The following is a 14,200-nucleotide window of genomic DNA, read 5'->3' on the forward strand; positions in this document are numbered from 1 at the left end:
GCCAGCAGCTGCCAGAAAGTAGGGGATTGCTGAACTGAATCATATCTTTACCTTCCTGTTATGAGATCCCCGTGTTAGCAAAGATCTGTTTTGGCATGTGCATTTTTAGAATATTCCTCTGATGGTAGGGAAAAGGTGTTTTTAAGCCGTACTGTATTTTTTAAAAAGATGTCTTTGTGGTAAGCAGTTATAGGGTAGGTAGTTATAAGTAGGTAGTTGATGTACCAGTTCTGATTTCTTTCTGATGCTTTGCTGCATCTCTTTGCACTTGGTCTGGGGTCAGTGGGTCAGTTGGAGTGGTGTAACAAAGGAAGCGATTCATAAGTTTGTTTCTTGGCATGGAGAAGTCAGATTGTGTTTTCTAGAGTAAAATCAGAGCTTATTATGTTTTAGGAAAGTGAAAACTGCACTGAAGTATTTGAATAGCCCTGAATCACCTGGCCCGTGCTTAGGTCACTCCCAGTAAAGGAATAGGCCGTCTCAAAAATCTTGATGTGATGTTACAGGCACTGAGTATTTGCCAAGAACTTGGCCTCTCTTTTTTTAAGGAACCGTAAAAGAAATATTTGCTTCTCACTGGATCATTGAAACATCGGAAGCAACTGTATATCCACTCCGTAATATTTAAGGAGAGGTAAAGATCTAAAGCAAGAACGATGCTGAAGCCAAGACGCCTATTGAAGCTAAATTCAATGGAAGTGTGAATTGAAATTTCTTGTGCATCATTGAAATTGTTGCTTCAGGTTTGTCTGCCTGAAGATAGGTTGGTGTAGAGATGGCAGGATAGTTATTCCATGTAGCTGTGACTATAGATGAACAGGCAAAAAACCTCAGTTAACCTGAGGCGGATTGACTCAACTGATAAAACTGTACTAATACAGCTGTATACCTGCTGTGGCTGGTTCTGACACAGCTCTGTTGCTGGAGCAAAGGTGAGTCAGTCAGACACCTTGGGAAAACATTTAAGGAAGGGCAAAATGCTGCACAGTTGTGAGAGAAAGGAATGAGGCAAGAGGTGGGAGTGTGAAATGGCCCAGTAAATAGCAGTGGCAGTGAAGGAGGAGTGAGAGGAGTTGTTGTTCTAGCTGCCAGAGCAAAGATTGCCCTGCAGCGTGTGGAGCTGTGGCTGTGTTCCAGCATCCAATGGAGAAAACCAGCCCCAAGCACCACTACAGCCTGTGAAGGATCCTACAGTGGAGCTGGTGGGTGCCTCCTGAAGGAGCTGCAGCCTGTGGAGAGCTGTACAGAAGCAGATTCATCCTGAAGGCTGCTGTCCATGGGAAGAACCTAACCAAGAACAGGAAACAGTGTGAGGAAGGAGCAGCAGAGAGGAACTGCCACAGACTGATCACAGCCCTTCTCCCTGTGCTGCTGGTGGAGGGGAGCTGTAGGAGCTGGAAGTGAGGGAGTGAAGTTGAGCCTTAGAAGAAGGGAATGTGGGGAAGATATTTGTTTTTTTTTTTTTTCATTCTCATAGTTTCTTACCATTCTACTCTATTTTTCACTGGCAGTAAATTAATTTTCTCTAAGTGAAGTCTGGTTTACCTGCTGTAGTACTTGGTAAGTGACCTTCCTGTCCTTATTTGACCCACAAGCTTTTTGTATGTTACTAATCAGAGCTTTCTGCAATAGTAGTAGAATGAGAACACGGAGAGAAGTCAGTGGGTGAGTAGCAATGTCAGGCGGGTGGACGTTTTCAAGACTGCTTTCTTGAGTTCTGCTTACTGTACTTTGTGGTGCCTGTTCCCTTATTTCAAAGCCCTGATGAACTGAAATTGTGTATAGTGCATCCATGGTAGTTGTGCTGGCCATTGGGAAACCTATCGTGGTTGAACCCAAGGTGAAACTGCTATAACAAAACAAAACAAAAATGCTGATATCAGAGCTCAAAGGCTTGTTTTCCTTTGTTTGCTGAAGCAATGAGGGCATTTAGCATTAACTTCTGTAGCTAACTTTTAGCATTCAGATATTTTCAGTTATGGGAAGCTAAACTAGCAGATGTTTTTTGACACTGTGATCTTTGTTCCATTTTAGAGTGGGAATGTTTGAGTTGATGAAATCATAAATTTCATATATTCTGTTTTCTTCTGTATGTGTTTTCCTGACTATCAGAGAGTAAAAGAATACCGTAAGTAAAATGAAATGCAGGTATTAGAAGCCTGTGTTTGGATATGCTATGTTTAGTGCTAGAAGCATCCCTTTCAGAGACTAGATTTCAGGCATAACACTAGTGTGAGGAAGTCCATGGTCAGTTACCATTCATTGTGTCGTTTTGGTCCTCCTTTTTTTATCATCATTTATTTGTATATAATCATCCTCCTAAAGTAACTGTTCCCATTTAACAAAAAGCTGCTTTCTGACCTTTGTCGTGGGAAGGCTTGTCGGAGGGTCACAGAAGAAGAGTGTTGGAAATACTGCTTGTCTCCTGATCTGGCAAACCCTGCATCTGTGCGAGTCAGTGGTGGTGTGATGAAAGTACAGGTTGGGGATTAGCTCTACGCTCTGCTCTGTGGAGCAGAGAGGAAGGTGAGGCTGTAACAGCTGATAGTATTACTATATTACTTTAGTATTACTGCACTACAATAGTAAAGGTATTTTTTCCCACTATACTAGGTGATTGATACAAGATTTCCCAAAAATTCTTGTATTGTCCTAATAATAAATATTTGTGGCATAGAGAAGGCTTACTGGCAAAGCTGTTAAACATGTACTTGATTGGAACAGGGTTGCACAAAGGTGCATACAGGTTTGGATTACATTTGTCCTTTCTCTCCCCACCTTGAATGCAATCAATTCCAGCTGTGTACCCAGTGTGACTTAAGCCTCATCAGTACGTTCTCTATGAGTGTGAGAAAGTCGCACCCTCACACAGGTGCAACTCCACTGAAGGAAGGGTTTGCCTGCTTGATGTATGGCTGCTGGGGAGCCCGGTGGCAGAGCTTGTCCCAGCAACAGTGTGGCAAAACATCACTTCACCATCACAGCACTAGAGCTGTGTTGGCCAAGAGATGCCACTTTTGTCCTGTTGACTCTGCTAAAAGAACAGGCATACCCTATGCTGTTATGCTCATCTCCATGGGTATAATCAAAAGGACAGGCAGCTTGATCTGTCCAAGAAAGATGGCATCTCTGACTCCAAAAATCTCCAAATGAGGCAGTTATCAGAAAGGCTCTGATAGAAATTGTGGATTGCTTTTAGGAGCAAAGGCTTGAGCCGTAGTTTTTAATAGGATTGTTTATTATAGTAGTTATTTATATTGCAGCACTGCTCCTGGCCTGCTGCTCAGTTCAGATGTGCCTGAGTACCCCCCGTACTGGTTCTGCCAATGCCCTGGGGCCAGCAGAGAGGCTGCCTGCCTTCCCTTCCTGACATGTGAGTGGAGGGAGGGGCCTGTGGGGCAGCACTGTGGGGCCTCTGTATAGCCTGGGACGAGCTGGATGTGTTGGCTTTTTGTTTTTTAAAGTCGTTCTGTGAGTTTTGAGCTCACTCTTTCCTGCAGCATGTGAAAGGTAACAGAGCTCTCTTTATGGTGTGGGGTTTCCTGGCTGGAAAGCGCCTGCCACTTGCTCAGGGCTCTCCATACTTCTAGCAGTGACTGCTCTACAGGAAGGAGAGATGTGGCAGCAGCTGCAACAGTGAGTGTTTAATGTGCTTGCTTCCTTTGGCTTAAAGTCCTGGAAAGGGGGTAACTGTGGAATAGGTGTTCGACTGAGGGCTGTGTGCGCAGTGGGGAAAAATAGCCCACGACTTTACCATTATTCAGAGCTGTCAGTGCTTCCTCAATAAGAAGAGGAATAGGATTAAACAAGTACTGCATAAAAGAGGTATTAAAATCTATTAGCTTAAAGCCAAACTGAAAAGCTCAACTGCTAAAATGAAAGAGATGCCTGCGAAAGGAGTGGCTTTATGCTCTTAAAAACATGAGGACTTGATCTGTTTTGCATAGAGAAGCTGATGCTGTACAGTGATTTTTCTAGCTTGTCAGCTGTAAAGGATTTAATTACTTCTTGGCAGACTTGAGTAGGAAGGTTGCTCTGCTTACCCACTGCTGCTTTTGATTTTTGGCATTAGGATGATTGTGGATATAGCTATTTTCTTGGTGTCTGTCTAGCTCTGAGTGTCAGAGACCTTTTTCATTGTTCAGCGCTTGCTTTCTGGAATCCTGGCTCATCTTGGATAACTGTGTTATTAGTTTTTTGTTTTTTTTTTTCAGTGGGCTTTGAAATGGGTGTTACCCTGAAAGCTTTTTAAGCTTGTGTCTTGCAGTGCTGTGCACCTGTAGTCAGCTGTAATGCTCTCAGCTAAGTTTGGTTCTGCTTCACTGAAAGACGTTATTTCACAAGAGGAGAGTTGCACTGCAGGTTTCTGTGAAAGTTTTTGGGCTCCTTCAATGAAGGTCAGAGGTAGCTTTTTTTTATTAAGGCTATCCAATTAGCAGTGACTTGATGGCTGTGTTAACAGCTTTGGGCTTTCATACCATTTCTCTGCACATGGCCTTTTAACACTGGACTTTTTCTTACAAAAACCAAACCTCCACTGTTCTCAAGGCTGGATTAGCTGCTGTACTCAGCAACCCAGGCACACCAGTCTATCAGGTTTGCTGGTGAAAGATTGCTTTTTCAAAGCAAGCACTATTTTAGTAAGTAGAACAAAACGTGAAAAGCCCATATGCAAAATAGTAAACAATGTACATTGGAGAGGCAGTGGTTAAATTTTACTTACGTTTCTCTGAAACACAACGTTTTATTACCCAACTTCTTGCTTGTCCTTTTATTTGAATTTACGGTCATCTGTGTCTCCTGTGGGTATCATAAAAGTGCCAGCTCTTTGCTGTGTTTCTCAGTCACCTTCCTTCTTGAGGATAGTGTTCTCTGCCAGTAAACTCAGACATGTCTGTCTGCACCACTCTCATGTCTCAGGGAAAAAATGAATCCAAAACCTAGGTTAAAAGGCATCAGTTATTCTTGAAGTAGTAATATAAGGGAGGGTGGCTAACTGATGCACAGGTGGTTTTTCTGTATAAAACACAGTATCTCTATGTTTGCCACACTTTGAAATGAGTGTGCTGTTCTCCACAGAAAACATCAGAATACCAACTTGTAAGTTTAAGAAACAGGAATGGTGCCCTTCTGCGTGTGTTGTGATGAGCTGAAGCTGACTAGTTGTTTGTAATTGTGCATGCATGTGTGCCACTGCAGAAGTGCTCAAGTACATTTTAAGCAAGAACAACGACCAATTGATGCCACAGAGCACAGTAAGATGTGATTTTAGTTATCATACAGAGTAACTTACATTGACAATGGTACAGTTTGAATGCTGGTTAGGTATTGTGAATTTTAATAATGTCTGCCTGTGAAGGAAACTCATACAGCTGACAAACAAAATTGGTGTGTGTGAGCTTCCACCTAGCTGAGTGGTAGAGGAGGAGGGTAAAAATAAGCTTGGTGCATTACAGTTTAACAGAGCTCGTGTTGGTCTAGAACGTGTTTGGGTTGGTCATGGGAGGAGAAGATCTCCCTTGCAGACACGCTTTATGAGGTGATACATTTGATTTATGGAAGCTATTGCCTTGGGAGTGTTCCAGCTGCTAAACGGTGCACTGGAAAAGTGAGATTGTGAAATGCAGTAAATCAGCATTACTCCCTGGAAACTTGCAGGTAGTGTTGAGATGAGCAAATACAAACTTTTGGTCAATGACTGTTGGTTATGGAGTTCAGCATGCACTGTCGTCAGGTCAGTCATACTGCTTATCACTGATTTCCCACATATTTGAGTACAAGCCAACGAAGAGATGGACAATGTTCCTTTCATTTGCACACCTGTTGTTTCAGTGGTGACACAAAATGGGACAGGACAGCAAGGTATGGAGCTGTTACTTCCTCAGTCACTGCAGTGGTGCAGATAGAAACGACCAAGCTGAAATCAGAATGAAGCTGTGGTTCAGAATCACTTCTGCCATGCAGCAGTCTTTCTCTGGTGTGACAGCTAATGAAAGCTAATGCGGAATTGATGATTGGGTGAAAGAAATGCACTGGTGTTTCAGTGAGCAGTATTTGAAAACAAATATTACTGTTTTTCTGCTGATTAGTCAGGCTTGAAACTGGAATTACTTTATGTGTGTGCTGTCACCTCTCAGGGCTTCAGGGCTGCAGCTTATTTTATTATAGCGTGTCTGCCAGCAAGGCTTAGTAAGATACAGGAAGTAAATCTCATTACTGAAATAAAATAAGTTCTTTGCAAGTCTCAGCATTTTTGTCTTCCATTCCTTTCCTGTAGTTTTCCTGTTACCTTCATTCTAGTCAGCTGTTCCTTTCCTGTCTCATACTTTTTCCCTGTGGTGTTTGATGTATGGTAGTTCTATCTGCAGCTCATTCTCTGGTTAGGGAATATTTTCCCAAATCTTTTTAAATAAATTGATTGAGTCGAGGCTCTTAGGGATCTCTTTAACCAATTTTAGTCCACATTCTGTTTGAACCCTTATCAAACTTGAATTTTTTTCTTAACTGTAAAGCAGCAACTGCTTTCTTACTGATTGTGTTTTTTTTTTTTTTTTTTCTCCAGGCTGAAATGAATATCATGCTTGCTGGGAAATGAACACTCTCTTCTTGAGATGTGGTGAGGTACTCCCAAAATGCTACCTCTGAGCTTTGTAGGGGCAGAAGAAAAACAGTCAGACCTCCAGATCTACCACAGTGTTTGTTTGTTTTCAAGAGCCTATATTTGCAGGTTCCTGGCAACGTGATTATAGTAATCTTAGTGGAGGGAAGGGTCTGTTTTAGTCTTTGGCTTTCAAATATTCTGAACTATCAGGACAGAATAAGCGCTGTGTATTTAAAGGGTGCTTCAGGATCATTGGAGACACACACATTGGATTTGCAACAGTGGTGCTACCCCTCAGAATGTGTTGTACCCTGTGCCATAGATAGCAAAGGCTATACAGGGCAGGTACCAGAAGGAGAGGTGGGCTGCTGGGTGGGTTGGTGCTGAGCAACTCCTGTGTACTCTGTTCAGGGTCAGTGTCATCCAGAGCCTGGAGCATGTTGTCAGAATGTGATGGGCTTCCTTGGAGGCTTTTGTTGTGATTCCGAGTTACAACGAATATTTTGTGCCTGTGTTTTAATACTAGGCTGTATTATGGCTGAATGCTGCTTGCCCCAGTGCTGTGGTGAAAGGAAGACTGATAGTTTGCTGGAGCACAGTATGTTGGGGTAAGCTGCTGCAGTAAGTGCAGTGCTCTTCTAGGTATGTGCAGGACCTGTGCTAAGTAATTCTGTAGCAAGGATTCATTGAACAGCTCTGCAGAATGTACGATGCATAGAGAGAAGGCTTGCCGTTAAGTGTCTTACCTCCTGGGCACTGCACTGTCTGTCAGTTCCCAGCAAACTGAGAAGCTCAGGCAATGTGTAGTGCAGTTCATCTCAGATGTGCAGATGAGCAAACTCTTCCAGAAAATATCAGAGTTAAACTAGTAGGAATGTGGTATTACTGTATTCCTTCTGCCTGTGGTACCTCTCCAGAGGTTCTTAGGTATTCTGAGAGCTAGTGCAAGATAACTCTATTTTTTTGTGCTACTGTTGTGATCCAGCCTGATTCATGTGCTTTGGCTTTTATCAGTGCCTTTGCTTTGTTTATCCTCACTCCTTGTTCTTTTTACACGTGGCAGTTTCCTCGTGTTTTCCATATCAAGGTGCTCTTTTACTAAAATTTCATTCTTTCTCTGCTGTGTTCCACTGGCCATAAGTATTAGCATTGTAACTTTATAGTATGATGGCAAGGATAGCCTGTATGAAAACCAAGTTCTTAAAAAGGTGAGGAAGCAGAATAAAGGATTAGATCCTCATAAATGCTGAAAAACAAACCTTTCCCTTGAAAAGTAGGAGGATTTTGTTGTCTGATTGCTTTCTTATTATAGGATGGCTTGGGTTGGAAGGAACCTCAAGCCCATCCATATCTAACCCCTGCTGTTGGCAGGGCTGCCTCCACTAGCTTAGGCTGCCCAGGGCCCCATCCAGCCTGGCCTTGAATGTCTCCAGGGATGGGGCACCCACAGCTCTTTGGGAGCTGTGCCAGTACCACACTGCTCTCTGAGTAAAGAGTTTCCTCCTACCATCTCACCTAAATCTCCCTTTTAGTTTAAAACTCTTCCCCCTTGTCCTATCACTACTAAAGGAGAAGGACGTACGTGATAAATTCTGGGTGAAGATGCAGGAAGAAGGTGATACTGTCAGGCAGCAGATACGGAGGAAGGTTTTTTGGTGCTGATTAAGAATTTTGTTTTTCATGCTGCATTGTGTATGGCAGTGTAACACGGATGATAATCTCTTAAGAATTTAACTATTTTCTTCCAAAAGAGAGTGATCTTTTGTTTATTATTTTGGTGGTGAAGATAGCTTTATTCATAGCCAGCAGCATCCCCTGCCTTGCAGCTTCTGTTAGTTTTGGTAAAAATAGAATAAAGCCTGTGTATTGCCAAGAACTGCACACAGACATAACATGGGGTAGCTGTAGCACTTTCTGATCTTAAAATAACAAACACACACCAACAATAAAAACCAGACAGAGTGGGAGTGGGGAACAATGCAGAAGAGTGATTTATCTGAAGTCATGCAGCTGGTTGTGGCTGAGCTTGGACCAAAGCTCTGTTTTTAATCACTTTGTATGTATTTGCTGTTCCTTCCATATTTTGGTGCTTTCATATTTGGCTTGTATTTCTGATGTCACTCCCTGTCTTGACATAAGTTCTTTTCATGAAGTTCAAAGGTACAGCAATGGGGGGCAATAGAAATTAACACTCCTCTTCCTTTTTTCTTCTCTTTGGTTCAGGTTAAGTCATGTTTTCTGATACTCAAAGAACGATCAGCGCTGCAATTCCCTGATTCCAGAACCACAAAAAGTGCAGCTGCCCTCCCTACTTCCAGCTTCCCTTCCTTATTGTAACCTTCCTGGGACCTTTGGCTTCTTCCCTATTGAGTGCACAGCGGGGGACCACTGTGGGATTTGGGGGAGGAAGAATTTTGCTGATTGGGGGAGCAATGGCCTTAAGCTTGTATGTATTTCACTTCTTCAATAAGTTCAAAGTGCTCCTGCTTGTCACTTTGTGTTTGATGGTGCTATGGGCTGCGTTCAGTTACTTTGTGGATTCTGGACAGACAATTCCTAAACTTAAGAGTGTGGGGGTGCATTTTGGAAAAATCATCAGCCTGGAGGAGGAAGAAGACAGTCAGACAGAAGAAAAGATGAAGTTAACTGAAGTTCCTGCAACAAAGCCACCTCAGGGTCCCTGTCCAGCTCTGTCTCCGTACCTGCGCAAGTGACGTGGATTTCCTCTCCCTTCTAACAAGTTACATCCTCTTTGATATGGTCTGCTTGTTTTCCTATTAGCTGTTTTACAGCTAAAACAGCCAGTAAACAGCTGTTTAACAACATGCTTTTCTGTGGTACAAATACAACCATATTAGTTACAATAAGTGCTTCTGGGTGGGTGGTTCATGGCATTGAGGGACTGTGCTGTGTCTGGCTGGGCTGGCAGCTGCTGTGGTGCTGAGCATTGCATTTGCAGCTAGAATGGCACTGAAAATAGTTCTGGCTAGTGCTGAGCAGTGCCATGGCAGCCTGGTCTAGTATTAAATGGGGAGGTTGGTGGCCCTGCCTGTGGCAGGGGGGTTGGAGATTCACGATCCTTGAGGTCCCTTCCAACCTGAGCCATTCTTTGATTCTTTGAAGGCTTGCATCCCTTTTCCTACAAAAGCCAGCAGGCCAAGGGTGGCTGAGACATTGGGAGGGGACACAGCCAGCAAGGATATATCATGCAGCTGAAGTTATGAAGTGTGGAGATGTACAGGGCTTTGCTCTTTGCTGTGGAAGAATGTCAGAATATAGCTTTTAGCATAAGGAAGCTTGACCAAATAGGCACTTTTAGGCTGAAGGGATTGGAAACCCAGCAGTGTGAGCCATGTTAATGCTGATAACTCACAGCACTACAGCCCTTTTGTGCACTGATAGTATTTATCTCTGTCATCACCTGGCATGTGTTCTGCGCAAACCTCTCTATCCTATTGCTCTAATGATAAAATGAAGGGGAGGATGTTCCTGCTTGCAAGTTAGATTTGATCTTCTCTGGAGTGATGCTGAGAGAGTACGAAGACAATGGATGATGCTTTAAAAATACTGCAACAACCTAATATCTGCGTATTAGGCATTACTCTGGGCTGCTGAGCAGCTATTTAAGTGTGCGGACAGTTCTCTTCACTGCTTACATCTGCAGGACTGGAGTGGAGCTTACCTACTACTTTCACTGCTTTGCTGAGTCTGGAGGGGCTCCTTACAAGAGAAATGATGATAATTTCATTTGGTTACAGAGAGCCTTTGTATGTTTTCCTATATATTTGTAATGTTAAGCCTGGGATACTTTTGTTCACGCTTTAAGCAGAGATGACTTCTCACAAGCACAGTCCTGTGTCTCTTTCAGCTTTGCTCTTCTCCTCTGCTTTGTCCTGGTGGCTGTTTTTTGCCAATTCTCCTGCAGCAGGATGAAACCTGTCTTGGTATTTATGTATGTTTTTTAATCACTACTGTCATCAATTTAACTAAACACTCAGTACAGTCTCTTTCTGCTGCCCACGTAATATTTTTCTTGTACTGTCTTTCTCTTGGACAGGCAGGGAAACTGTGGCTTAAATCTAGGTTTCTTATGCTGATTATAGAGTACAGAGACTGGACTATAGCCACAACCAGAAACAAATTAAGAAAGCTTATTGCACTTTTCCTACAGGAGGTGCCAGCAAACTGACCTTCAGTCCAGCTCTCACACTAGAAGAAGTACAAAAGGAGAACCCTCAGGTGGCCGAGGGCCGATATCACCCTGCAGAGTGTTCAGCATTGCAGCGTGTGGCCATCCTCATCCCGCATCGCAACCGTGAGAGGCATCTGCTGTACCTCCTGGAGCACCTGCACCCATTCCTGCAGAGGCAGCAACTGGATTATGGCATCTACGTTATCCACCAGGTGGGGCAGCTCTGCAGAGGGTGGGAGGGATGTCTCTACTCAGCGATGCTTAGAGCTGTGTGCTGCCACCTCCACCATCTAGCACCACTCCTGAGCCTGCTTGGCATGCTTCTGCTTGTCGACGGACACAGAGGCAGCTTGCAGCCACAGAATCTCAGCTGCTGTTAGAAAAGCAGGGAAACATTAAGCAGCAATGTCTAGCTAGTGTTCATTTCTCAGCCTAAGCTTACTGTTTCGGAGTTAGTATTCAAGGTAAGCATCTTGCAGTACTGGTTCAACTGTCATGAATGCAGCTAGGCTGACGTGCTTTCTGTCTTTAAACCTGGAGCTGTTCGTATCTAGCTCTTCTTTCCCATCTGCTTACTGGTTGTCATGCTTAGCAAGCAGCACATGTCATGCAGCTGTACTTCTGTTTCAAACTAAATACACCAGTTACTACTTATGTGTGCTTTGCTTGTGGGAAAAAACGGTCATGGCAGAGCGTTCAGTTCCTGAAAGACTGAGTAATTTCCTATTTAGTATTCTTTTAAGCTCTGCAGAGTCAGTAGCTAAAATCTGAGCTTACAGACCTGTGCCAAGTTGACTTTTGTTTATGTGCTTATGTTCTCATCACATCAGCTAAAAGTGATACGGATTTCTCTTTTGTAGTGTGTTGTCATCTTCTTGATTTCTTTTTAATTGTAGTTAATATCTACTTTGATTCTAAACAGATTTTGCAGGCAGCAGGAAACAAAAGAGGGGGGAGTGATAAATTAATATAGTTTCCCTTCTTCTCTACTTAAAGAGGATGGACTCAAGTCCATTCTAGGTAAAAGCTTACGTTTTTGCTCGATGGTGTGGCAGGATCTACTTTCAGTAGGAATGTACTATTCCTTCATTATTTAGAGTTGTCATGTGGCTGCCTTTAGAGTGGAAAAGTGAGGTTCTTTTCTGCATTAGTGCATACTGCAGTTGTACCAAGAGTGGCTGCAGCTCACAAGCAGTGTGGAAAACAATTAGGAGAATGGGCATACTTTAATCGTTTATTAAAATAGTAGAATCATAGAATATGCTGAGTTGGAAGGGACCTATAAGGATCATCAAGTTCAACTCCTGAATCACTTCAGCAATTAGCAAGGCTGGGTGGGGAGATGTTAAACTGGATGAGGATACTGTGCCTGTTCTGGAGCAGACATGCAGTAATGCCTCAAGTGTCCTCCTGGGTCACTGCTTGGTGGCACACATCACCTATCATGCAATCCTGCAGATTCCTTCCACACAAGTCCCATTGGCCAACAGCTGGTGGATCCAGCAGCTCTGGCTTCATGATCCTCCAGCTTCGTACCAGAGCATTGCTCTCCTTGAACTCACCACCAAGCAAGCGGCATACATGAGGTGAAGGCAGGCTGTTACCATGTTAGCAGAAAGTAATAGAAAACCCTGAAGGTTTTGTCTGATGTGAGCAGCAATGCTGAGTCTAGACTGACTCTATCAGAGCTTTACTTGGATGAGTGTTATTTCTTGCTTGTCTTTCACTGTGGGTAGGCATGCCCCAATGCTGGAAGTTAAGTCTAGCCGAAACACTCTTTTATGGCAAATCTGTTTTTACCCTCTGTGATGTCTGTAGTTGCTTTACACATCTTGTGAGAAAGAAACAGATAAAACCAGGATTTAACTATGAAAATAAACAGAGCTTGCTTTGGAGGAAAAATAAGTGATGGCCCTTTTATATTTTTCTTCAAATGTTACTTGTAACACTTCAGAAATCATATTTTGCTGTACAAACGTCCATATGTGAAGGAGCATGGTGCTGAAAATAATGTGAGTTTGTTATCTCTAAAGTGTGAGTGATATCTTTTTCCAAAGTAAGTTTGTCACTTAATCAGAATTCTTCTGTTGAAAGTAAGTAGGAGAATGTAGCAGACGAGAGTAGACTTTGCTATGTGTTTAGCATATGGTCAGCACTGAAATGGCCTCTCCTGGAAGGCTGTCTCACTGTTGTTTGACTACCTTTGTGCAGGAGGGTGCTGTGGTGGCTGACTGCTGGTGACTGAGACACAACCAACCAGTGGTAATGTTGCTGCTGAACTAGTCTGGATTTGATGCACAAGTGAAGTTCTCTGTATGTACTACACCAGTCATCTGAATTGTTCTGTTGCTCACTCGGTAATCTATGATTCCATTATTAGGAGAAAGTGTTCTGATAGATTTCTTTTTACTCTTCTGCACTTGAAACTACTCAGGACTTTGACATCATAGATTTTTGGATTAGTTGCATCTTTGAAAGTACTTTTTTTTTTTTTTTTTTCCTTTGACTCACAATACAGGCAACTGATGATCCCCCTCTCAGTTTCTCAGCACAGGCTGTATTTCCCAAAGTGGATGTTATGGCAAGCCATAAAGCTCATAATTTACCTTTGTGCAAGGAGAAAATGGCTGCTGGTGAGCAAATTACCTTTGCAGCAAAGTGTAACTTACTAGAATGTTAAAATGCATTTTATATGTGACTGCTTTTCCCTGCAACTAACCTTCCCTCAGTTTGGGGAGGCCAGCTTCTATTTTCAGTGGAATCTCTTTTTGTCCAGATGGCTTCTAGCAAAGGAGCCCTGTCTCTTAAAAGTTACTTTTTTACTTTTCTAAGAATACATCAAGTTGCCAAAGACAAAAAATGACTGGCCTCTTGCTTTCTAGGAGTGCATAGCTGGGCCCTTTGATTCTGAGTGCCAGCTGAGAGTCGCAGAATCATTAAGGTTGGAGAAGACCTCTAAGGTCATCTAGTCCAACCATCAGCCCATCCCCACCATGCCTGCTAAACTGTATCCCACAGTGCCACATCTAGGTGTTTGTTGATTATCTCCAGGGATGGGGACTCCATCACTTCTCTGAGCAACCTGTTCCAATGCCTCACCACTGTTTCAGAGGCAACTTAACACCGAGTCCTCAGGTGTATGAAGTGTTCTATAGACAGATTAGTCTGTACAGTCCAGAAAAAAATATATAGCAATATAAGCAGCCCTGTTGTTTCAGAATCAGTGGGGTCATGGTAAGCTTACAAAACTGCCAGGTAAACATATGAATGTATATATCTAGAAGGTGGAAAATGATATTTTTGAAACGTGAAGATGCATTGCTTTGCTCCATAAGCAAATGATGAAGATTAGTGATGAAGTGAAGCCCTGTGCAGCCTAATAATTAGGTTATAGGCTGGAGTTAAAA

At 42.9% G+C, this 14,200-nt stretch overlaps 1 protein-coding gene across 13 annotated transcripts in view; it reads left to right on the forward strand.

The window, feature by feature from the left end:
• The first annotated feature begins 259 nt into the window (after positions 1 to 259).
• Positions 260 to 14,200, forward strand: part of B4GALT4 (beta-1,4-galactosyltransferase 4) — a 20,731-nt gene continuing 6,790 nt past the window's right edge. Inside the window, exons 1-5 of one of the 13 annotated variants that reach the window (XM_010719226.3) lie at positions 260 to 1,560; positions 6,563 to 6,621; positions 7,128 to 7,209; positions 8,825 to 9,307; positions 10,773 to 11,005. In XM_010719226.3, the coding sequence (XP_010717528.1) occupies positions 9,034 to 9,307; positions 10,773 to 11,005 (507 nt within the window). In that variant the 5' untranslated portion in view covers positions 260 to 1,560; positions 6,563 to 6,621; positions 7,128 to 7,209; positions 8,825 to 9,033. Of the gene's footprint in view, positions 1,561 to 3,508; positions 3,637 to 4,701; positions 5,256 to 6,562; positions 6,622 to 7,127; positions 7,210 to 8,824; positions 9,308 to 10,772; positions 11,006 to 14,200 lie in introns of those variants that run through there. The other 12 variants (XM_010719240.3, XM_010719202.3, XM_010719215.3 and 9 more) reach the window with 12 other exon arrangements.

The sequence above is a fragment of the Meleagris gallopavo genome, chromosome 1, assembly GCF_000146605.3.
Source record: "Meleagris gallopavo isolate NT-WF06-2002-E0010 breed Aviagen turkey brand Nicholas breeding stock chromosome 1, Turkey_5.1, whole genome shotgun sequence".
Taxonomy (NCBI): domain Eukaryota; kingdom Metazoa; phylum Chordata; class Aves; order Galliformes; family Phasianidae; genus Meleagris; species Meleagris gallopavo.